General features: G+C 43.8%; 1 protein-coding gene across 1 annotated transcript; it reads right to left on the bottom strand.

Annotated features, from left to right (window-relative positions):
- Window positions 1–295: 295 nt before the first annotated feature.
- Window positions 296–20,246, bottom strand: CNIH4 (cornichon family member 4). The gene is made up of 5 exons (XM_073671861.1): window positions 20,091–20,246; window positions 18,817–18,885; window positions 17,951–18,063; window positions 2,884–3,024; window positions 296–1,105 (listed from the first exon to the last, which is right to left on the bottom strand). Exons 1-5 carry the CDS (start codon window positions 20,157–20,159, stop codon window positions 1,078–1,080), a joined length of 420 nt encoding a protein of 139 aa, XP_073527962.1. The 5' UTR covers window positions 20,160–20,246; the 3' UTR covers window positions 296–1,077.
- Between the last annotated feature and the right edge of the window lie 2,750 nt (window positions 20,247–22,996).

Genomic DNA, 22,996 nt, shown 5'->3' with positions numbered 1-22,996 from the left:
CCATGGGATATTAATTTTGGTTTACATTAATCATTTTTATGTTTTATTGTTCTCAAAGCTTTCCCCTATGTAATGAATAAAGATTTGCACCTGGAATATTTTATTCAGTGATATCTACGATGTGGCATTTTATTTTTTGAGCAGTGTATATATACTCTCTTGCAGTCATTTCTAAGAATACCACCCCCCTGCTGCAGATACAAGCTCATTCAGACAGCACTTTCTGCAGCATGTGAATATAGGCAGTAGAGGTTGCTTTGTCAGACAGGGATGACACGACACACCGACAGGCAGATCCCATGGACAGGGCAACTTTAATGGAAAGCAAATACAACCCCAATCCGAGAATAACAGTACAAAATCACCTTAAGACCCCCGAAATCTTCCAAGATTATTCTCTCCAAAAAAAATAACGAGTTTACAAAGTGCAGCATTGTTCTATTGCTTTACCAACTCCATAGTCCACTGATCGCCAACCTATGGCTCTTCGGCTGTCGCAATACTACAAGTCCCAGCATGCAAAGTTTTGTCATTTTTGCAACAACCGGAGAGTCACAAGTTTAGTGTAAACATCTCTGGGCCCGGACGGTCATTTTCCAGTGCAACCTCGACCCCTTGAATGCTGGTGGCCATGTTATTCTCAGCGCTCCAAATTAAAATGGTAAGAACAAAAAAAAAGTGCAAGTAGCCAACAGGATTTAGAAAAAAAAATGCAAGGCAAAAAAGAGAAGAGGCCCAAAGCGACCAGTCTGATCACGGCTTTCATTTTTTTCATCTGTCCTAGACCAATGAAAGCTGCACTGTGATTGGCTACTTCAGGAAACTTCATTTTTTGTGAAGTTTTATACATGAGGCTCATGGAGTTGTCACAGATTCCGAAAAAAACAACGAGGAATTTTCTATTTCTTTGGGAGAATATTTTTTTTATATGTTAAAAAAAGAAAAAAAAAATTATGGAGTTCTAATAAGAAAAAATACTGCGAACTTCATCAAGTGCCACATCTCATTAACCCTTCTTGTTCTTTCTAGCTCCTCATGGGTTTGAAGGTCCGAGACTGATTTCTGTGTCGATGGATCTCAGTTGTTTATTAGGGCCAAAATCATACTGAAAAGACAAATAAAAAATTAAAGTGAAGATTTAATCTCCAGAAGACCTGGCATATCCTGTCCCAAGCTGTACGGCAAAACCTACAAGTGAGCTGCAGTCCTGAGGTTAGTAAATGTACAGCGTGTATGTGTATATATGCGCGCGCGCAAGCGCGCAAGCACACAAGCACCGCAGGACTACAGCTCACTTGTAGGTTTTGCCGTATAGCCTGGGACAGAGTCATCTCATCACTAGAAAGGTAAGGATTTCATGGGAGGTGATTGCTGCATTGTACTGCTGGAGGCCTCAATGAGGCAGCATATGAATACACACATATATAAGGCCGTGTATGCAGCGCCGGTGTCACTTCGTGGTCCCTAGGGGTGGACGGAGGCTCACGCCATCAATTTCTAGACACTTTAACCCCGATTCATGATTTACAGGTTATTAAGTCATTTTCCTTTTTTGTCTTGTGTTACTACTTGCCATTTTTGGCATGAAATTCATGAAAATGGGTCACGCTATCCATGAATTTGATGCAAAGTTAAAAAGGTTTTTTTTTTTTTCTGTTTTGCACCTTTTTGGGGCCCAAAATCGCACCCAAAAGAAATATAAAACTTCTGGAATTGCAGAACTCACAAAGCAGAAAAAATAAAGAGAAACACAGGCGAGTACATAAAATAGACTTCAAAAAAGGCGCAAATAGAATAATAAATTGGGGGCAAAAAATAAAAAAAAGGCGCAAATGTAGACAGAAAACAATCGCAAAGGCGACGATTAATCGGGTCCTTCGTTTTTTTTAAGCATTTTTGTGTCTACTAAAAAGGAAACTACTTTCATCCGCTATCTATAGGATAGGTTATAAAAGGAGGATCACAGGGGGTGACCGCTGGGACCCTCACATATCTCCTGTTAATGGGGTAACAGTGAGCATGTGCTCTCTACCACGCTATTCGCACTGGATTTAAAAAGAAGTTCTAAGAATTTTTTCAGCCCTGGGCCATTTTCCTTAATTTTTGTTCCTGTTTCTCCCTCCTTTTATTCCAAGAGCCATAAGGTTTTTCTTTTTCTGCCTACATAGACATATGAGGGCTTGTTTTTTTGCAGGAAGAGTTGTACTTTTGAACGACATCAATCATTCTACGAGATTGTATACTGGAAAACAGGAAAGAAAAAAAGTCCCAGGTGCGGTGAAATTGCAAAAAAGTGCAATTCCACAATAGGTTTTTTTTTTTTTTTTTTTTTTTATTTACCATGTTCACCATCAGGTAAAACTGAATTGGCAATACGATCCTCCAGGTCAGTACGAGTATACAGATACCAAACATGTATAGGTTCTTTTTTATTTAAGGGCTTCAGTACTAATGTGTATAGCAGAAAACACAATCTCCTATGAATGCCGGCCACAAGTCAGCGTTCACAGGAGGATCATAATGACAGGCACAGGGGTTTTCTGCAGACCCCCCCAGCTGTCATGACATCCCATCGGTGCCCCGCGATCACGTGACAGGGGTACCAATGGGCAGTCGGCGCGTGTTAAATCCTACTGTCAGAGATCAACAGCAGGATTTAACAGCTCAGTGGGTGGATCTCGGATCCACCCGCGGCTCTTAAAGGGACATGACAGCTGATCAGATCAGTCATGTGCAGAGAAAGAAGCAGGCTCAGCGTTGGAGCCAGCATCAAATTCAGGGACACGGCCGATGATGTAAATATAAGAGGGGTGTGGGCCTACGTTTCAATGTCAGAGAAACTTTACCCTGTGAAATCTGGATACAGGAGCTCGGACCACTGACCTGTACAGGTAAATGAAGAAGCACAGTAGATGAAATCCTAGTTTGATCATGGCCTCTTTCATGTGAGACTTTAGCTGTCCCCGGTTGTGAATTTCTGTTGGATCAAAGACCCCCAAATTTCCACTTGGCACCATGATGAACCTGTGTGGGGGAAAAAAAAGTTGTAAAAAAAAAAAAAAGTTACTTGTAAAGTAGAAACAACATACAAATAAATTAATATATTTTTGATATCAAAAATTCTGACACAAAGCTCCAAATCTCCTGCAAAGATCGAGTGACATTATAAAAGTCAGCTGCCACCACTAGGGGGAGCTCACCGATGACCGAACACAATTTCTGAATCCCTGTCATAGAAAATATTAACAATCTCTGAAGTCACTCAATTCCCCCCTCCCTCCTCTTTCCTGTCACACATAATGCAGCACCACACAACAGCTGACAGGCTTAAGTCTCTTAGATGTGAACCATCTTAGTTAAAATGCATGAAGTCCTTTTGATGCCCAGATGACTGAAAGAAGATGCCTTTTGTAGACTGTGAGCCCTCGCGGGCAGGGTCCTCGCTCCTCCTGTACCAGTCGCTGACTCGTTTTGTTAAGATTATGTAAATGCTTTTGTTATGTATATCCCTATCACATGTAAAGCGCCATGGAATAAATGGCGCTATAATAATAAATAATAATAATAATAATAATTCAGAATTTGTCTGAAAAGACCTTTTTGTCTAGAGGCATGTGTTGACGAATAGACACAGAAGTGGAAGAAACCTTTTGTTCGCAGGAAATACATAGTCTATTTAAGGGAAATATTTTACATTTACACTTGACACCTTTGTCCCGATAAGAGAAGTGTTGCACCTGCAACAGCCATATGTCTCCGAAAGAAAACATGGAATATTGTAAGGTGTATAAATCCAATATTAATATATTAATGAGACATACATTTTTCAGCACCAGGGCTAACAGGGAAAGAAGACGCATAATTTGTCATAACTGTAACCCCTGCCTATGAGCCACAAATCCAGAGTGTCCAGATAACTGACAACAGCTGTGCCATGTTTACCATCTATGGAAAGGTAAAATCCCGATGGAAAATATGGCGGCAATCTCGAACTTCTGTGACCATCAGGAGTGAAGTTATCCCATAAATTGGGACTTCATAAAATCCTGAAGGGCTAAGGACAGCCCACAACCCTGCCCACGTGAGGTCATCATGGAACGGGGGGGTGTGGGTGTAACTCAGTGGCTGATAAAAGATCAAGCCGAATTATGATCTGTGTCCGTGTAGAGAGATACATATCATGTATGCATGAAGCCCATTCTCTGAACGTCCCCAAGTGAAGTGCTCTCCTTTGGCTAAGTTAACTCGTCTGTGCGAGCAGAGTAGTAAGTTCTTTTGTTAATTCCTTTTTTTTCCTGTAACTGTATATACTGTATTGTTTTATACCCTTTGTAAAATCATTTGCATATTTTTTTATTTTTTATAAACACTGCCTCCCTTTGGATTAAATATAAAATTTAATAGTTCTGTTCCTTTTGTTCTGTAACTGGCCATACGCTCCCTATCAGGCGTCCAATCGGCCTGTATAAACAATTGGTGGTGGCAAGAGAGTGGTCAGGGATTATCTTGGGAGTTAGCAGTGATCGTACAGGGGAGGGGGGGTATATACACATATTCCATGTGTTGGAATTCAGAGGTGTATATACCATACGCTCACTGTTAGTTTTCTGAAAACCGACCTGGTAGTGCGAACAGGCTGCGGCCTTCTTTGTTAATCGTCGGCCAATCATGAAATTGTCCGGACGTTAGGGGGCAGCAGAGAGTTATCACAGCGGGTGGTTCTGCATGACCTTCCCGGCCGGTGATAACCCCTTGACAATCCCATTGCACGGAGCTCCTCCTAAAACATTATCAGTGATGCTGATCGTGCGCCAGCACAGGATATGGAGCGCTGCATCTGAAAAACTAAGATGTAGAAGGATAAATATTAAAAATGGTGAAAGGTGTTCACACGACTCATTATATTCTCTCTCTGCCATCAGCTCGGCGTCCCCACGATGTAACTGCGGGGCCCGATCGTCATGACGACCCCCTGGGTCACCAAGCTACGGAAAGCTGCTGACACCATGCTCACAGCATGGGCTCAGGAGTTTTCGCTAAAGGTATAATGCACTGCAATCTAGTGCATTGCAATGAATTATACCTGCGATCAAAGAGAAAAAAGTGAAAGTCCCATAAAGGGACCAAGTAAAAAAAAAAAAAAAAAAAATTTAAATAAAAATATTCACTAATAAATAAATTTTATATATATATATATATAAAAATAAAAAAAAAAAAATGGATAAAAAAAGTACACATATTTGGCATCGCCGCGTCTGGAAAGACCCGACCTATAAAAGTGTCACACTAGTTAACCCCTTCAGTGAACGCCGTGAAAAAAAACCTTAAAAAACGAGGCAAACAATGCTTTATCATCATACCGCTGGAAAAAAGTGGAATAAAACGCGATAAAAAAAAATGAATATAAATGAAATTGGTACCGCTGAAAACTTCATCTTGTCCAGCAAAAAACAAGCCGCCATACAGCTCCATCAGCTAAAAATAAAAAAGTTATAGCTCTCAGAATAAAGCGATGCAAAAAATATTTTTTCTATAAAACTTTTTATTGTGTAAAAGCAGCAAAACCTTAAACACTATAAATGTGGTACCGCTGTAAACGTACTGACCCGAAGGATAAAGCCGCCTTATCCATCTTACCACACGCAGAACGGCATAAAAAAAAAAAAAAAAAAAAAAAAAAAAAAAAACACAATTCCTGAATTGCAGTTTTTGTTCATTCTCCCTCCCCAAAAATTGGAATAGAAAGTGATCAAAAAATGTTATGTGCCCCAAAATGGTACCAATAAAAACATCCCACAAAAAACAAGCTCTTACATGACTGTCCCGGAGGAAGATTCCCTATAACAAGGCAGATGCCGACACTGGACGCCGTCTGACCTGTGATCCGGTGGTGTGAGTCTTTTTAGGTGTGTATAAGTGTGGTAGGCCGCAGTTTTGTGCACCTCTAAAAAGAAGGACAACGCTGAACAGAGGCCACACAGAGCCCAGAGTAACTCTGCTGCCTGATTATAGTGAATGGATCCCCTGGGGGGGTGTCACCTGAATCACGTCACTCAGACGTGATGGATGGAAACTCCAAAATAAGTGCTCAGCGTAGAGCGAAGGATAAATGTGATCCAAAATGTTATGCAAATTGTTCCCAATAAAAGCTTCAAATCTATCCACAAAAACCCCACTCAGGTCCGTCATCTGTCAATGGAAATATAGGAGGCTTCCATGTTACAGGTAGCACAAAGGCTCTGGAAAAGTGAAATGGCTCCTTCGCGCCCCCCCCCCCCCCCCAAAAGAAATTCAGCAAATTCTGTGCTCCGAAATTCTAAAGCCCCCCCGCCCTTCTGAGCCCCAGAGTGTGCCTAAGCCACATTTAGCATCCACATGTTTGGCCGGGGTTTACTTTCCAAAATGGGGTCACTTGAGGGGGGATTCTGCTCTTTTTGCACTTAGGGGCTCTGTATATGGAGTCTGCAAACTATTCTAGGAAAATCTGTGCTCCAGGAGGCAAATAGTGCTCCGTCCCTCCAGAGTCTCGCTGTACGGCTAAGCAGAACTGTACAGCCACATATGGGGTATTGCCACATTCAGCAGAAATTGTGGGACAAATTTTGGTGACATTTTTATGTATTATTCCCATTTGAAAATGTAAAATCTGGGGTTAAAATTTTTTTTTGCAATAAAAATGTAATTAATTTTTCCTCACTGTCCAATGGTATAAAATTCTGTGACACACCCTTGGTGTCCGTATGATCACTGCACCCCTAGATGAATTCATTGAGAGGTGTAGTTTGTAAAATGGAGTCACTTATGGGGAATTCTGCTGTTATGGCACCTCAGGGGATCTCCCAGTGGGTCATGGCACCTGCAAACCATAACAGTAAAATCTGTACTACAATATGGTGCTCCTTCCCTTCTTACCTTTGCACTGTGCCTGAAAAGTAGTTCCCAATTACATGTAGGGTATTGGCGCACTCAGGAGAAATTGCACAACAAAATGAGAGGTCCATTTTCTCCTGTTACCCTTGTGAAAATAAAAAAAAAATTGGGGCTAAAAGAAAATTTTTGTGGAAAAAGTTAGATTTTTCTCATTTTCATGGCTCTACATTATAAACTTCTGTGAAGCACCTGTGGGTTCAAAGTTCTCATCACACATGTAGATAAGTTCATTGAGGGGTCTAGTTTCCAAAATGAGGTCACTTGTGGGGGGGGGGGGTCCTCTAAAAGCGACACGGCGTCCGCTCTCAATTCCAGCCGATTTTGCGTTCAAGAAGTCAAAAGTTACTCCTTCCCTTCCAAACCCTGCCGTGCGCTCAAACAGTGGTTTTCCCCCACGTATGGGGTATCAGTAAACTCAAGAGAAATTGCACAACAACTTTTGGGGTCCATTTTCTCCTGCTACCCTTGTGAAAATAAAAAATTGAGGCAAAAAGTTGATTTATACGGAAAAAGTTAGATTTTTTTTATTTTCACGGCTCTACGTTATAAACTTCTGTTAAGCACCTGGGGGTTCAAAGTGCTCACTACACATCGAGATAAGTTCCTTGTGGGGTTTAGTTTCCAAAATGGTGTCACTTGTGGGAGGTTTCCACTGTTTAGGCACATCAGGGGCTCTCTAAACGCAACATGGCGTCTGCTAATTATTCCAGCAAATTTTTAATTCAAAAAGTCAAATGGCGCTCCTTCCCTGCCGAGCCCTGCCGTACACCCAACCAGTGGTTTTCCCCCACACATACGGTATCGGCGTGCTCAGGAGAAATTGCACAAGAAATTTTGGGGTCTATTTTTATCTGTTACCCTTGTGAAAATAAAAAATTTGGGTCTAAATTAAATTTTGTGTGAAAATAGAATTAGACTTAAAGGTAATTCGGTTTCTAATAACCCTCCACGACAGCACCAAAGGAGGATGTCACCCCACCCTAATAGGGACAGGAAACACAGAGGTCAAATAGCCCCTCCCTCATCCCCGCTCCAGTGTTTTTATAAAGGACCACACAAGTATGGATGCTTCAAATTATATTTATTCTTATTCAAATTAAATGATTGGCTAACCAAGTCTGGGAGGGAATTACCAGTGCTGTCGTGGAGGGTTATTAGAAACCGAATTACCGGTAAGTCTAATTCTATTTTCTCCAATAACCCCCCATGACAGCACCAAAGGAGGAGTACCAAAGACTCATGCTTAGGGAGGGACAATGGCCTGAAGCACTTTCCGCCCAAAGGCCAAGTCCTTAATGGACATTAAATTAACTTTGTAATGTTTGGTGAAGGTATGGACCGAGGACCATGTAGCTGCTCTACATATCTGCTCGAGGGAAGCGTTAGCCTTCTCTGCCCAGGAGACGGACATGGCTCTAGTAGAGTGTGCTTTCAGCTTTTCTGGTGGTGAGATATCCTGGATCTGATATGACTCCACAATTGCCTTCTTGATCCAAGTAGAGATGGTAACTTTTGGAGACTTTCTTTCCTCTGTTTTGACCAGATGGCTGAATGAAGGTTCTGATCCTTCCTCCAGGCCTCTGTCTTTTGGAGGTAGTGAAGAACGACCTGTCTTACGTCCAAAGAATGGAATTCTTCTTCGCTTTTATTTTTTGGGTTCTGACAGGAGGGCAGAATTATCTCCTGTGATCTATGAAAGTCTGAGACCACTTTTGGCAAGAAAGATGGGTCCAGTTGTAGAATAATCCTATCATCCAGGATTCTCAAATACGGGTAATTCACTGAGAAGGCCTGGATTTCTCCCACTCTCCTGGCAGCGGTAATTGCTACTAGAAAAGTTGTTTTCCAGGCTAACTTATCCAGCTCTATTGAGGCTAAAGGTTCAAAAGGTGGTAGTGTCAGACCTTTAAGAACGATATTAAGATCCCAGGAGGGAACGTGGTTGATTATTCTGGGACACAGACGAGTAGCTGCTGTCATGAACCTTTTTACCCATCGATGTTCGGCTAGGCTTTGGTCGAAATAGGCACTCAGCGCTGCAATCTGTACCTTGAGGGTGTTGGGCCTAAGGCCAGTTTCCAGCCCCTCCTGTAGAAAATCCAAGATCTGGGTCATGTCAGGATGCCGAAGATCTGGCATATTTGGTTTATACCATATTAGGCAGGTCTTCCATATCTTGCTGTATATGGAGTTTGTTATTTGTTTCCTACTTCTTTGTAGGGTATGAATTACTCGGTCTAAGAGTCCTTTGGCTTTTAGGATTGTGAACTCAGAAGCCAGGCCGCTAGATGAAGGTTCTCTGGATCTGGATGGAGTATTGGACTCTGATGGAGAAGGTTTTTGATTGCTGGTAGAATGAGGGGTCCTTCTATGCTTAGACTGTTCAGTGCACAGAACCAACTCCTTTTGGGCCAAAGTGGGGCTATCAAGATTACGTTGACCTCCTCAGTCCTTACTTTCTGTAAGGTCCTGGGTAGCAATAGAATTGGGGGAAAAGCGTAAGCTAGATGGAAACGCCACGGGTGAGCGAATGCATCTATCCCCAGGCATACGTCGTCCGGATGTAGGGAGAAGGATTTTTCTGCCTTGGTGTTTTGGCGTCTTGCAAAGAGGTCCACCTCTGGATGACCCCATTGTCTGGTCAGCATGTGGAAAATGTCTGAGTCCAGTTCCCATGCCCCAGGATGGATATTCCTTCTGCTCAGAAAATCGGCCTGGATGTTGTCTAAGCCTTTTATGTGCAGACTTGATAAGGAACGAAGATGTCTTTCCGCCCAGAAGAATATTCTTGCTGAGATACTTTTTAGATTCTCGTACCTTGTACTCCCTTGATGGGACAGGTGAGCTACGGTAGTCATGTTGTCTGAATAGACTTTTACGTGTTTGCCCGCAATGATTGGAGCCAATGTTTTGAGCGCCTCCTCCACTGCCTTTAATTCGCGGAAGTTGGAGGATCTCCTGCTGATCTCTTCTGTCCAGACCCCCTGGAAGGGGGTTTGGGCGACGACGGCTCCCCATCCCGTCTTGCAGGCGTCTACCGTAACTGTTATCAGAGGGGACTGAGACCATGGAACCCCTGTTCATAGGTTTCTTGGGCTGAGCCACCATGACAGGGATGTTTTAACATAATGAGGGATCGGGATCTTATTGAGGGAGTCTGGGGATCTGTCCCACTGTGTGAAAATATGGGTTTGCAATACCCTGGTGTGAGCTTGAGCCCAGGCTACTGATTGGATGCATGCAGGCTGTCATGGAGCCGAGGGCTGACCTGGCAAATCTTAGGGACACCTTGTTCAGGGTCTTCAGCTTCGATATCTTGGATCTCAAAAGTATCTGCTTGTCCTTTGGTAGGAAGGAGGTTTGTCTGGCGGAGTCTAGTAGAACACCCAGAAACGTTTTTTCTGTGGCAGGGACCAGGTCTGATTTTTGATGATTTATCAACCACCCTAGGGTGGTCAGGATTTGGATTGTTCTTTGCAGATCTTCCTGGAGTGATGCCCCCGAGGGACTTACTAGCAAGAAGTCGTCGAGGTAGGGAATGATGCAGATTTTCTCCTTTCTTATAGAAGCCACTACCTCGGACATAATTTTGGTAAGTATTCTTGGTGCTGAGGATATTCTGAACGGCAATACGTTGAATTGAAAATGTAACGTTTGATCCTCTTGAACCACCGCAAACTTTAGAAATTCCGGTATGTTGGATGTATAGGGACGTAGTAGTATGCGTCCTGTAAGTCGATGGTTGCCATTACATATCCTTGTCCTATCAAGGGAACTGCTGATCTGATGGACTCCATTTTGAATTTTCGGTAGATAATGTATTGGTTTAAGGGTTTCAGATTTATTATTATTCTGTAAGTGCAGTTTGGTTTTCTTATCATAAACTGGCGTGAATAGTGGCCTGTGTGTCTTTCTGTTTTTTGGGACAGGTGAAATAGCCCCCAATGATAACAGGTTTCTTAGGCCGGACATCAGAGCGGTTTTTAATCTCGGGGAGGCTAGACAGGTTATTCTCACTTTCTTTGGTGGATATGAGGAGAATTCGATCTTCACCCCCTCTTGAATTGTTTTTAAGACCCATTGAGTGGAGCAAATCTTTTGCCATTGGGGAAGGTATCTCATGATTCGTCCCCCCACTGCTCTGGCATCACCGCTTCTGTTGTCGCTGTCCTTTTGGGAAAGAAATATTCCTATCTTTCCCCCCTTTGGGGTAGCTCCATCGACCGGACTTCCCTTTCCCCTTGTACTGGGGATTCTGCTCCCGAGGGGGGCGAAAGGGGGTCTTCCTGTAGTGTCTGGGTTCAGGCAGGGATTTCTTTTTATCAGCCGCCTTCTCCAGGACGTCGTCGAGGGCCTGGCCAAACATATATTCTCCCCTGAAGGGAATGGAACAAAGTTTTATTTTAGAAGCCACGTCACCACTCCACGATTTCAGCCATAGTGCTCGCCTTGTGGAGTTCGATAGGACTGCTGCCCTGGCGGTTACCCTCACAGATTCCGCTGAAGCATCCGCCAGGAAATCAGTGGCCTTCTGCAGTAACGGTAGGGAAGCTTTTATCTCCTCTCTGGATGTGCCCATAGCTAGGTGCTCTTCAAGCTGGTTGAGTCATCTTGACATGGATCGTGCAACACACGTGGAGACTACGTTTGTGTTCAGAAGGACTGCTGATGTTTCCCAGGATTTTCTGAGGAGGCTGTCCATCTTGCGGTCCAGAGGATCCTTTAGTTGCGACGAATCCTCGAATGGCAATAATGTCTTTTTAGCGACTCTTGCCACCTGAATATCAACCTTCGGTATCTCTGTCCAACATTTTGAGGTTTCTTCATCTACCGGAAACTTGTCCTTCAATTCTGCTGGTGTATTTAGTCATCTTTCAGGATTTTCCCATTCGTCCAGGATTAGATCCTGAATGACTTTATGTATCGGGAACACCATCTTTTTCTTTGAGCGTAGACCACTGAACATCTCTTCCTGGACTGATTTAGTGGGCTTCTCTTCTTCCACTTCCATCGTTCTTCTTACTGCTGAGAGGAGGTCTTCCATAAATTCCATTGAGAAATAATATTTCTTATTTCCCAGACCTTCCTCTGCTGGGCTAAGTTCACCTTCCTCTATAAGGTCTTCTGGAAAGGATATTTCGTCCTGGGAGTCAGAGTCTCTTTTTTCTTCCAGGGAAATCTTCCTCTTTTTAGCCTTTGGAGGCGAATCAGAAGTGGATCGGGAAAAGGAGGCCAATGAAGACTGAACCTCCTGACGGACTATCCCCTTGATCTCGTCTATGAGGGATGGCTGCTCTTCCCTAATAATTTTCTCCGTGCATTTCTGGCATAAATATTTTTTGTTTGAAGAAGATAGTTTATTTGAACATATAGCACACTTCTGGCTAGATTTATTTCCTGGTGCAGGATCCTTGTCCCCCTAAAAAAGAGGGAGAAGGGTAATTTACACTGTGTTCCAAATTATTATGCAAATAATATTCTCAGATTTTCCCAAATTACCTATATGAATTGCAGTCATTGTAATTTTCCAGTCAAATAACTATTAGAGTACAATTGAAAGGTTTTTGTACAAACTGCCTATGATAACAGTATATTTTTTAAAAAATAAAAAACACAAACTGCACTCAAAATGCATGTTCCAAATTATTATGCACAGCAGAGTTTTCAACCTTTTCATTTTAATAAAGAACAAAAAAATGGTCATTTTTGAAATTCTAAGCATTAGCAGGTTATTACAAACTGAAATCAAACAGTTTTCAACTCAAAACTTTATTCTAGGTGATGTTACATTTGCACATAGGACCCCTTGTTCGTAAGGAACTTCTGAACTCTCTCGTCCATTGAATTTGTCAGGTTTTGAATGGTTTCTGCTTTGTTTTGCATGAGGACAGAATACCCTCCCAGAGCTGTTGCTTAGATGTGAACTGCCTCCCGCCATCATAGACACTCCTTTTGATGATGCTCCAGAGGTTCTCAATGGGGTTGAGGTCAGGGGAGCATGGGTGCCACACCATAAGTTTGTCCCCTTTTATGCCCATAGCAGCCAGAGATGCAGATGTGTTATGTGCAGCATGAGACGGGGCATTATCATGCATGAAATGATCTCGATGGTCCAGATGGATGGAGTGGAGGATGGCTGGTTGATGGACACCCCATGCAAACACGGCTACGGCGCCAACAAGGAGGAGGTGGAGTAATGTTTTGGGCTGGAATCATGGGGAGAGAGATTGTCGGCCCTTTTAGGATCCCTGAAGGGGTAAAGATGAACACCATAATGTATGTTGAGTTTCTCAAGCAGCACTTCCTTCCATGGTTCAAGTAGAAGAACAGTGCATTCCGCAGCAAGATCATTTTCATGCATGATAATGCCCCGTCTCATGCTGCACATAACACATCTGCATCTCTGGCTGCTATGGGCATAAAAGGGGACAAACTTATGGTGTGGCCCCCATGCTCCCCTGACCTCAACCCCATTGAGAACCACTGGAGCATCATCAAAAGGAGTGTCTATGATGGCGGGAGGCAGTTCACATCTAAGCAACAGCTCTGGGAGGGTATTCTGTCCTCATGCAAAACAATTGAAGCAGAAACCATCCAAAACCTGACAAATTCAATGGACGAGAGAGTTCAGAAGCTCCTTTCGAACAAGCGGTCCTACGTGCAAATGTAACATCACCTAGAATAAAGTTTTGAGTTGAAAACTGTTTGATTTCAGTTTGTAATAACCTGCTAATGCTTAGAATTTCAAAAATGACCATTTTTATGTTCTTTATTAAAATGAAAAGGTTGAAAACTCTGCTGTGCATAATAATTTGGAACATGCATTTTGAGTGCAGTTTGAGTTTTTTATTTTTTTAAAAATATACTGTTATCATAGGCAGTTTGCACAAAAACCTTTCAATTGTACTCTAATAGTTATTTGACTGGAAAATTACAATGACTGCAATTCATATAGGTAATTTGGGAAAATCTGAGAAAATATTATTTGCATAATAATTTGGAACACAGTGTAATGTATCAATTCTAACCTGCACCTGGGAAAGGACCCCCAGTGCCAGACTTACTGGGACTGGAATTGCGCTGGGCTCTGCAGACATGGAGAAGATAGATTCCTGGGCATCCAGTGTATAAAAATACAAAAACGGATTGGGTCCTACCTTAGATGTCTTCTCTCCAGGGCTCTTATATAGGCGACTGGACTCAGCGCTCTCCCTCTTTCCCTGGGGAGGGGGGTGGGAAGGCTCCTCCCCCTTGGTCCAATTGGTGAAGCAGGAACACCTGCGATCACCTACGGGATTATTTGATTTATTTATATATATATTTTTTTTTTGTGCCCAGAGGATGTCCCTAAAAGGACCGGAAGTGACCTAAGGGACTCTGTTTCGGCGTCCCACGTCACTTTCCGGCCGTTTTCAGGTTACTGCGTTCCAGAGTGGAACGCACACCGGAAGTGACGTCATCAGAGGTCTGCGTCACTTCCGGGATCCAGCGCGCGTCTCTCCACTATGGAGACCACCGGAGGCAGCCTTGAGAGGGGGGAGGAGCTGGGCTGGAGAGCTCGAGGAGGCCTCCAGCCCGACACCCACCGGACCTTACCCGCAGGCGCGAACTTGGTGGCGATGGGGGTCCCGAGTCCCGGAGGAGACGGGAGCAGCATAAGGGGAGGAGGAGGAAAACTGCCCGGTCCCAGCTACCCGGCTTAAAGGTATGCTGGGTGTCTGCCGCCGGCACAGAGCACCCTGGATGACCTCTTCATCCCAATAGGGACAAGAAAAACACTAGAGGGAGGGGCTATTTGACCTCTTTGTGTTTCCTGTCCCTATTATGGTGGGGTCACATCCTCCTTTGGTGCTGTCGTGGGGGGTTATTGGAGAAATAAAAGTTACATTTGTTAATTTTATTCTTCCTCATTGCTTCAGTTTCTGTGAAGCACCTGAAGGGTTAATAAACTTCTTGAATGTGGTTTTGAGCACCTTGAGGGGGGCAGTTTTTGGAATGATGTCACTTCTGGGTATTTTCTGTTATAAAGGCCCCTCAAAGTCACTTCAAATGTGATGTGGTCCCTAAAAAAAAAAATGGGTTTGTAAATTTTGTTGGAAAAATGAGAAATCGCTGGTCAACCTTTAACCCTTATAACTTCCGAACAAAGAAAAAATTTGGGTTCCAAAATTGTGCTGATGTAAAGTAGTTATTTATAAACCCCTTACTGACCTGGGGCGTATTAGTACGCCCCAGGCCATCACCCCCGGTTCAGCACGGGCTCCGGCGTTGAGCCCGCACTGAACCGGGCACATGTCAGCTGATTCTTACAGCTGACATGTGCCCGCAACGGCCGCGGGTAGAATCGAGATCCACCCGCGGCTGTTAACCAGTTAAATGCCGCTGTCAATCTCTGACAGCGGCATTTAACAGCGCCGCACCGGAAGCGCGGCATTAGCCCCGCCCATCGGTGATTGCGGGTCACCGAACCATGGGCATGACAACCCGGGGTCTGCAGCAGACCCCTGTGGTTGTCATGTCTCTCTTGGTATGAGCGCCACCTAGTGATCGGCGCTCATAGCACATGAGCATTTCTGCTACACAGAGGTGATCTGCTCATCGCCTCTGTATAACAGAGGCGATCAGACATCTGCAGCTTCTAGTCTCCCATGGAGACTATTGAAGCAAGCAGAAAGTAGAGAAAAAATATTTTGAAAAATATGAAAACATTTTTTAAAAAATATTAAAGTTTAAATCACCCCCCTTTCGCCCCATTCAAAATAAAATAAAAACCACCCACATACACATATTTGGTATCACCGAGTTCAGAATCGCTTGATCAATATAAAAAAAAGAATTAATCCAATTGGTAAACGGCATAACGAGAAAAGAATTCTAAACGCCAGAATTACGTTTTTTTTGGTCGTCGCAACATTGAAATAAAATGCAATAACGGGCGATCAAAACATCGGATCTACCCCAAAATAATATTAATAAAAACGTCAGCTCGACACGCACAAACTAAGCCCTCACCCGGCCCCAGATCCCAAAAAATGGAGAAGCTACGGGTCTCGGAAAATGGTGCCTTTTTTTTTTAGTAAATTTTGGATATTTTTTTCACCACTTAAATAAAAAAGAACTTGTACATGTTTGGTGTCTACGAACTCGTATTGACCTGGAAAATAAGAATGGCAGGTCAAAAAAAAAAAAAACCACCATGGAATTGCATTTTTATGCAATTTTACCGTACTGGGAATTTTTTTCCCCCTTTTCCAGTGCACAAAATGGTAAAACCAGTGATGGCATTTAAAAGCACAACTTGTCCCGCAAAAAGTAAGCCCTCACATGGCCATATTGACCGAAAAATAAAAAGGCTATGGGAAGAAGGGGAGCAAAAAATGAAAACGGGAAAAAAAAAACGGAAAATGCTCCGGTCATTAAGGGGTTAACTATTTTGTGTGACATCTCAAAATCAGGGGGATCCGTTGAAGCGTTCCAGAGTTATTACCTCAAAGTGACAGTGGTCAGAATTCAAAAACTAGGCCTGGTCATTAACCTACAAAGTGGCTCGGTCCTTAAGGGGTTAAAAGGCTTCAAGTTCAACAAACATTGCATCAAACAATAATATATAAAAAACTTTGTAATATCTTAAGTGGCACTAAGTTGCTTTAGTTGTGAATGTTACACCTACATTAGTGTTTTTACTGTGAATGTTCAATGTTATTCTATTGTTTATTTGTATTCTTTGTTTCAAACTTTGGACTTGATATATAATCTCAGTTCTCCTTTCTTTCCTTTCCCACCTTCCTTACCTTATTCCCCCCCAATAAATTCTCCTTAACTTCCCACCCCCCTTTCCTTCCCTTTGTATAGATTTACATTTAATAAAAAACATTGAAAGGAAACTTTGTAATACAACCTATCAGAGAAATCTGCCTCTTTCTCCACTTAGGCTGTGTGCCCACGTAGCGTTTTTCAAGCGTTTATGCTGTGGAATTTCCACAGCGGAAACGCTTGTAAAACGCTAGGTAATCCGCACCCCATGGTCCCCAAGGGGATTCCGCATGTTCTATGCACATGCTGCGGATTTTTCCGCAGCGTTTATGCTGCGTACAAAAATCCGCAGCATGTCATTTAATTTTGCGGAAGCGCAGCGGAACTCCCGCCATTGACTTGCATTGAGACGCACAGAAACCGCGACTGTACATTTGTACAAGCGGCTTCTATGCGTCTCTATGTGCGGATGGTACCCAGTTCTGGAGGAGAGGAGACTCTCATCCAGACCTGGGTACCATTGTATCTGTAAAAAAAGAATAAAATAACAAATAAAGTTTATATTCACCTGTCCGGCGGCTTGTCTCTGAATGCCGGCATCGCTTGAGGACCTGCAGTGACGTCACAGTCATGTGACCGCAGGCCCTTCACCGCTCTGTCTCGCGAGATGCCGGCAGCCAGGAACCAGACAGTAACGAGCGCTGCAGCCATGCCGGGGCCTCGGGGTGAGTATAGCTTTGTTTTAATTTTTACGGTTCACACTGTATAAATCCATGCCGTTTGCATGGATTTATACAGTGTGACCTAGTTGTCAAGCACTTTCCAAGTGATGCTATCGCCTGGAAAGCGCTTGTCAATCTGCATGCAGAAACGCATGTGAATCCGCATGTATTCTGCAGGAAAAACGCATGCACAATCTGCATGCGTTTTTTTCTGCCAGGGAGATGCAGAAATGCTGCAGAAATCTTCTGCTTCATTTCTGCATCGTGGGCACATAGCCTTAAGAGCCACTTCTACTCCCCTCCCGCCTCCTGAACATCGTTTACTCGATAGCACAAAAATCCCTCCTGCTCAAAACAAGTCAGACTGCCAGCTCACTGAGGAATCAGATTACAGCTGCCTATTGAAGTCTATGGAAAAGGGGAAGGGAGCGAGGAGAAGAGAGAAAGAGGTAGAGTAGACTAAGATTCAGCATTGTAGTCAGCACTTTAACATTGTACAGGAGTACTGTCCGGTGTAGCTATCCCCCTATCACGGGCGTACTCACCGGTAAATGTTCCACACGGCCACAGGTAAATTTAATAGGAAGATGAACCAGTGCAAGGACACGAGCATTAATACAGACACCAGAGTGTGACCGACGAGCTCCGGGACCACCCACTGCCGGGAAATAAGTGCCGGGGGTCAATATGGACACTACACAGCAATAAGACATCATTCTTCACACTCTCCTCTCCCTCCAGCTGATGCATGTTGGGAGTTGTAGTACAAGCAGCACAGATTGCCACCAACGTCACATCCAACAACCAACCTGTTGCTTCTCAAAGGATTTCACTTAGATAAAAAGACATTTTCTTCTTCTACAATTTGAGGTCATAACATTTTCTAAAATAATTTCTATGTTAATTCTCCACCAGTTTAAAGATCTCGGCTGTCATTCATTTGCAAACAAGATTCAAAAATAATTTTGCTACTTCGAGGTATTAAACCCACAAACAGAATTGTGGCCTTAAATGGGCACAAAATGTACATAACCAATAAACCTTGTGTGAAACTGGCTCCAGAGCTGTCACTGTGTACATACATTACTGATCCTGAGTTACCTCCTGTATTATACTCCAGAGCTGCACTCACTATTCTGCTGGTGCAGTCACTGTGTACATACATTACTGATCCTGAGTTACATCCTGTATTATACTCCAGAGCTGCACTCACTATTCTGCTGGTGCAGTCAGTCACTGTGTACATACATTACATTACTGATCCTGTACTGATAGTGAGTGCAGCTCTGAAGAATAGTGCAGAATATATAATGTACGAACAAAACAAATTCCTTTCAGTAAGCTGTAATAACCCCGATAACACATATTGCAATCAGACAATGAAGTAGAAACAAATAGATAAAACACAGACCTTATTGAGCTTGGAGCAGCAGGATCGGGCATTGATGTAGTCACATTCTAAGTCTGACAGGGTAATTATCTGGGACCCAGTGATAAGGACAATATTATGTGGCCGATATGTGCAAAGTACAGAGTGTTATGCAAGACGCAGCGGTGACAGGACAGCGATAGTGCACCAACATGTGCACAACCGTAGAGGAGTCATCAGGGAAGAGAAGAATCACAGCAGGAGTCTGAGCCAACAAGTCACAACATTGATCTGTAAGAGCAGAAACCCCGATCTCCATCATGCAGTCTGCCGTTACTACCATGTGACATTGGCTGGTGGTGCAGAGCTCTCTGATACCAGCGCGGTCCTGTAATAGGAGCCACTGCGGTAACAAGTCCATCCATGACATTTTTTCGTCCTGAATCTTCCATCACCTGTGAGTGATATTACTGAGAAGTGGAAGAAACCGCAGCAGAGACCCTGTAACGTTACAGAGGGGGGGGGGGGGGCGAGTGCTGAATAGCAGAAAAGTCCCCACTGCTCTGCTGACCCCAGCCCTCCTCTGATGCAAACACTGCGCCCCTGCTGGGAACTTCATGGCCGAGCAGCTGCATGCAGTCGTACATCACCAAGCACAATGCTGAGCGTCGGATGGAGTGGTGTAAAGCCGCCACCAGTTGACTCTGGAGAATTGTTCTGTGTAGTGACGGATCACACTTCTCTATCTGTGTTTGGTGATTCCAGGAGGACGTTACCCCCTGACTGGTTTGTGCCGCTGTGCAGATGGTGGAGGGGGAATAATACTATGGGCTGTTATCAGGGGGCGGCCGTCGACCCTCAGCTCCAGTGATGGGAGATTATCATCAGCACAAGGCATTGTGGACAATTGTAGCTTCAGCTTTGTGGGCACAGAGGTCGGGGGTCCCTGCGCTTCGCTCCACCAGGAGATCAGCGGCTTGGGACTGTCAGGCGGCTGCTCCCCCAGCACAGGGCTGTAGATCTCTCCTGCACTCAGGGTTCGTAACACTGTATCAGACGGTTACAAAGTTTAACCCTATATTAGCCAAGAACACAGAAAAGCCCGTTAACGTTTGGTCACATGATTCTAGACATCCCCTTTAAGGTTGGCAGACACATAAGTGATACAAGACATACAGTGAAGACACAAGAAGGACGACCCCCATCATCGCCTCCCTGCGTGTAACCCCCTCACTGCCGGCAGTCACCCTGCCCACCTCTCAGAATAAAATGGCGGCGCCCCGGAGTCCCGAGGAACGGAAACGGACAAAGGATACAAAGTAGACGGCCAGGAAGATGAGTGCGCAGCAATCAATGAGGGAGAAGATGAAGAGCGCGGCCTCCATCCTGCCGCCGCCAGCACTCTCCGCACAAATCACCAATCCGCCGCGCCCTCATCTGTGCACGTGACCTGGGCCGCCGCGGGGCACGCTGGGACACGGAGTTCTTTCATATGACCCCTTGTGAGAGCGTCATCACGTGACACAGCACATTACGGAAGCCGACTCGCTGGGAACCATTTTTCGAAGGCGTTTGAAGACGTCACGATCACGTGACTTCAATGTTATGGTTCCTGGATGGGATTAAAAAACTAAAAATTTAGGGAGGGAAAGAGGATTATATGGATGAGGAAGACAGTGTGGTATGAGGTGATGTGTAAGATTCTGTGGGGGAAGGGTATAGGGAGATTAGAAGAGTTCTCCAATTAGGTGGCTGCTTGCATTTTTTTCAAAAGGCTTTTGAAAATGAAAGGAAGGTTTTGATTGGTTACTTTGAGAAACAAGTTTCTTCCTAGTTTGCACATCTCCTGATTAGTCTAGAATTCTTTCCAGGTGTGTGCAGCCCCATGGTGTCGGCCCCTAGTGACGGCCCCTGGTGTCAGCCCTTGATGACGGCCCCTACTGATGGCCCCTGGTGACAGCCCCCGGTGACGGCGCTGCTCCTCTTTACATTTTTCCTTCTCACTTTCTAGGCACAATAACTTTTATACTTTCTGGTCGGTAGATTTTTGCATCAATATGACTTTCTGATCTATTTTTATTCTTTTTTTTCCATAAAACAGCAATTCTGTCTTTTTGATTTTTCTTTTTGTCGCTCACCATATGAGTTAAATATCCTGTTATTTCATTACTTCGGGTGGAACATTTTTCAAATCTAAATTTGACCATAGTTGGCCCCCCACAGGCAACATGGGCCCCGGGGTTCACCAGGTGCTGTCACTGCAGACAATCCTGTACCATAGCTACAGGCAGCCGCCACTAGAGGGATCTCACTGCACCAAATACAGTTCTGCTCAAAAGTTTACATACCCCGGCAGAATTTTTCCTTTCTTGGCCTTGTTTCAGAGAATATCAATGATAACAAAAAACTTTTTCTCCACTCATGGTTATTGTTTGGGTGAAGCCATTTATTGTCAAACTACTGTGTTTTCTCTTTTTAAATCTTAATGACAACCAAAAACATCCAAATCACCCTGATCAAAAGTTCACATACCCCAGTTCTTAATACCATGTATTGCCCCCTCTAACATCAATGACAGTTGAAGTATTTTGTGGTAGTTGTGGATGAGGTTCTTTATTTTCTCAGATGGTAAAGCTGCTCATTTTTCTTGGCAAAAAGCCTCCAGTTCCTGTAAATTCCTGGGCTGTCTAGCATGAACTGTGCACTTGAGATCTCCCCAGAGTGGCTCAATGATATTGAGGTCAGGAGACTGAGATGGCCACTCCAGAACCTTCCCTTTGTTCTGCTGTAGTCAATGACAGGTCGACTGGGCCTTGTGTTTTGGGTCGTTGTCATGTTGGAACCAAGTACGTCCCATGCGCAGCTTCCGGGCTGATGAGTGCAAATTTGCCTCCAGTATTTGCTGATAACGTGCTGCATTAATCTTTCCTTCAACTTTTACCAAGTTTCCTGTGCCTTTGTAGCTCACACATCCCCAAAACATCAGCGATCCACCTCCGTGCTTTACTGTAGGAATGGTGTTCCTTTCATCATAGGCCTTCTTGACCTCTCTCCAAATGTAATGTTTACGGTTGTGGCCAAAAAGTAAAATTTTGGTCTCATCACTCCAAATTACCTTGCTCCAGAAGTTTTGAGGATTGTCTCTGTGCTGTTTGGCGTATTGTAGGCGAGATACTTTGTGGCATTTGCGCAGTAATGGCTTTCTTCTGGCGACTTGACCATGCAGCCCATTTTTCTTCAAGTGCCTCCTTGTTGTGCATCTTGAAACAGCCACACCGCTAGTTTTCAGAGAGTTCTGAATTTCAGTTGATGTTATTTTGGGGTTTTTCTTTGCATCCCGATCAATTTTCCTGGCAGTTGTGGCCGAAATTTTTGTTGGTCTACCTGACCATGGTTTGGTTTTTACAGAGCCCCTGATTTTCCATTTGTTAATCACAGTTTGAACGCTGCTGAATGGCATTATCAATTCCTTGGATATCTTTTGTATCCCTTTCCTGTGTTATACAGTTCAACTACCTTTTCCCATAGATCCGTTGACAATTCTTTTGCTTTCCCCATAACTCAAAATCCCGAATCGTCAGTGGCTGGATGAAAGATGCAAAAGTCTGTCTAGATCCCAGAAACTCACTCAGCTTTTATGCACACACACTGATTATAAGCAAACAGGTCACTGGTGAGGATGTTACCTTTAGTAGCCATTCAAACCCATTTGTGTCCAATTCTGTGCATGTTATCAGGCCAAAATCACCAGGGTATGTGAACTTTTGATCAGGGTCATTTGGATATTTTTGGTTGTCATTAAGATTTAAAAAGAGAAAACACAGTAGTCTGACAATAAATGGCTTCACCCAACCAATAAGTGGAGTGGAGAAAAAGGGTTTTTGTTATCATTCATATTCTGTGAAACAAGGCCAAGAAAGCAAAAGTTCTGCCGGGGTATGTAAACTTTTGAGCACAACTGTATCTGCAGCTTCCATAGAAGTCAATGAGATCACTCTATACATGTGAGTGACCCCCCCCCCCATTGGCAGCAATGGCCACATATTCCTGGAATGTAGGACAGGAGCTATTAGCCCACAATGTGGTACATGTTTACATGTAAAGAATGAAGGGCGACATGGCCGCAACATCATGGGCTAATAGGTCCTGTCCTACATTCCAGGAATATATCACTAATGCTCATATCGCATCTGTCGCACTGCTGCATGTACGGCCCAAAGTC

The sequence above is a fragment of the Phyllobates terribilis genome, unplaced genomic scaffold (genome assembly GCF_046119375.1).
Source record: "Phyllobates terribilis strain yellow unplaced genomic scaffold, ASM4611937v1 Scaffold_3__8_contigs__length_932513732, whole genome shotgun sequence".
In the NCBI taxonomy this organism is placed as follows: domain Eukaryota; kingdom Metazoa; phylum Chordata; class Amphibia; order Anura; family Dendrobatidae; genus Phyllobates; species Phyllobates terribilis.
Note: the sequence above shows the minus strand (reverse complement) of the source record. Positions and strands in the feature narration are given on the sequence as shown.

Bases quoted from the DNA above. Each gene is read 5' to 3' on its own strand.
- CNIH4 (XM_073671861.1), bottom strand. From the start codon at position 20,159: ATGGAGGCCGCGCTCTTCATCTTCTCCCTCATTGATTGCTGCGCACTC. The intron at 3,025-17,950 runs GTGAGTACGCCC...TCCCCCACACAG, and splicing joins GCCGTGTGGAACATTTACCG to GTTCATCATGGTGCCAAGTG. The intron at 1,106-2,883 runs GTCAGTGGTCCG...TTGTCTTTTCAG, and splicing joins TTCTTCATTTACCTGTACAG to TATGATTTTGGCCCTAATAA.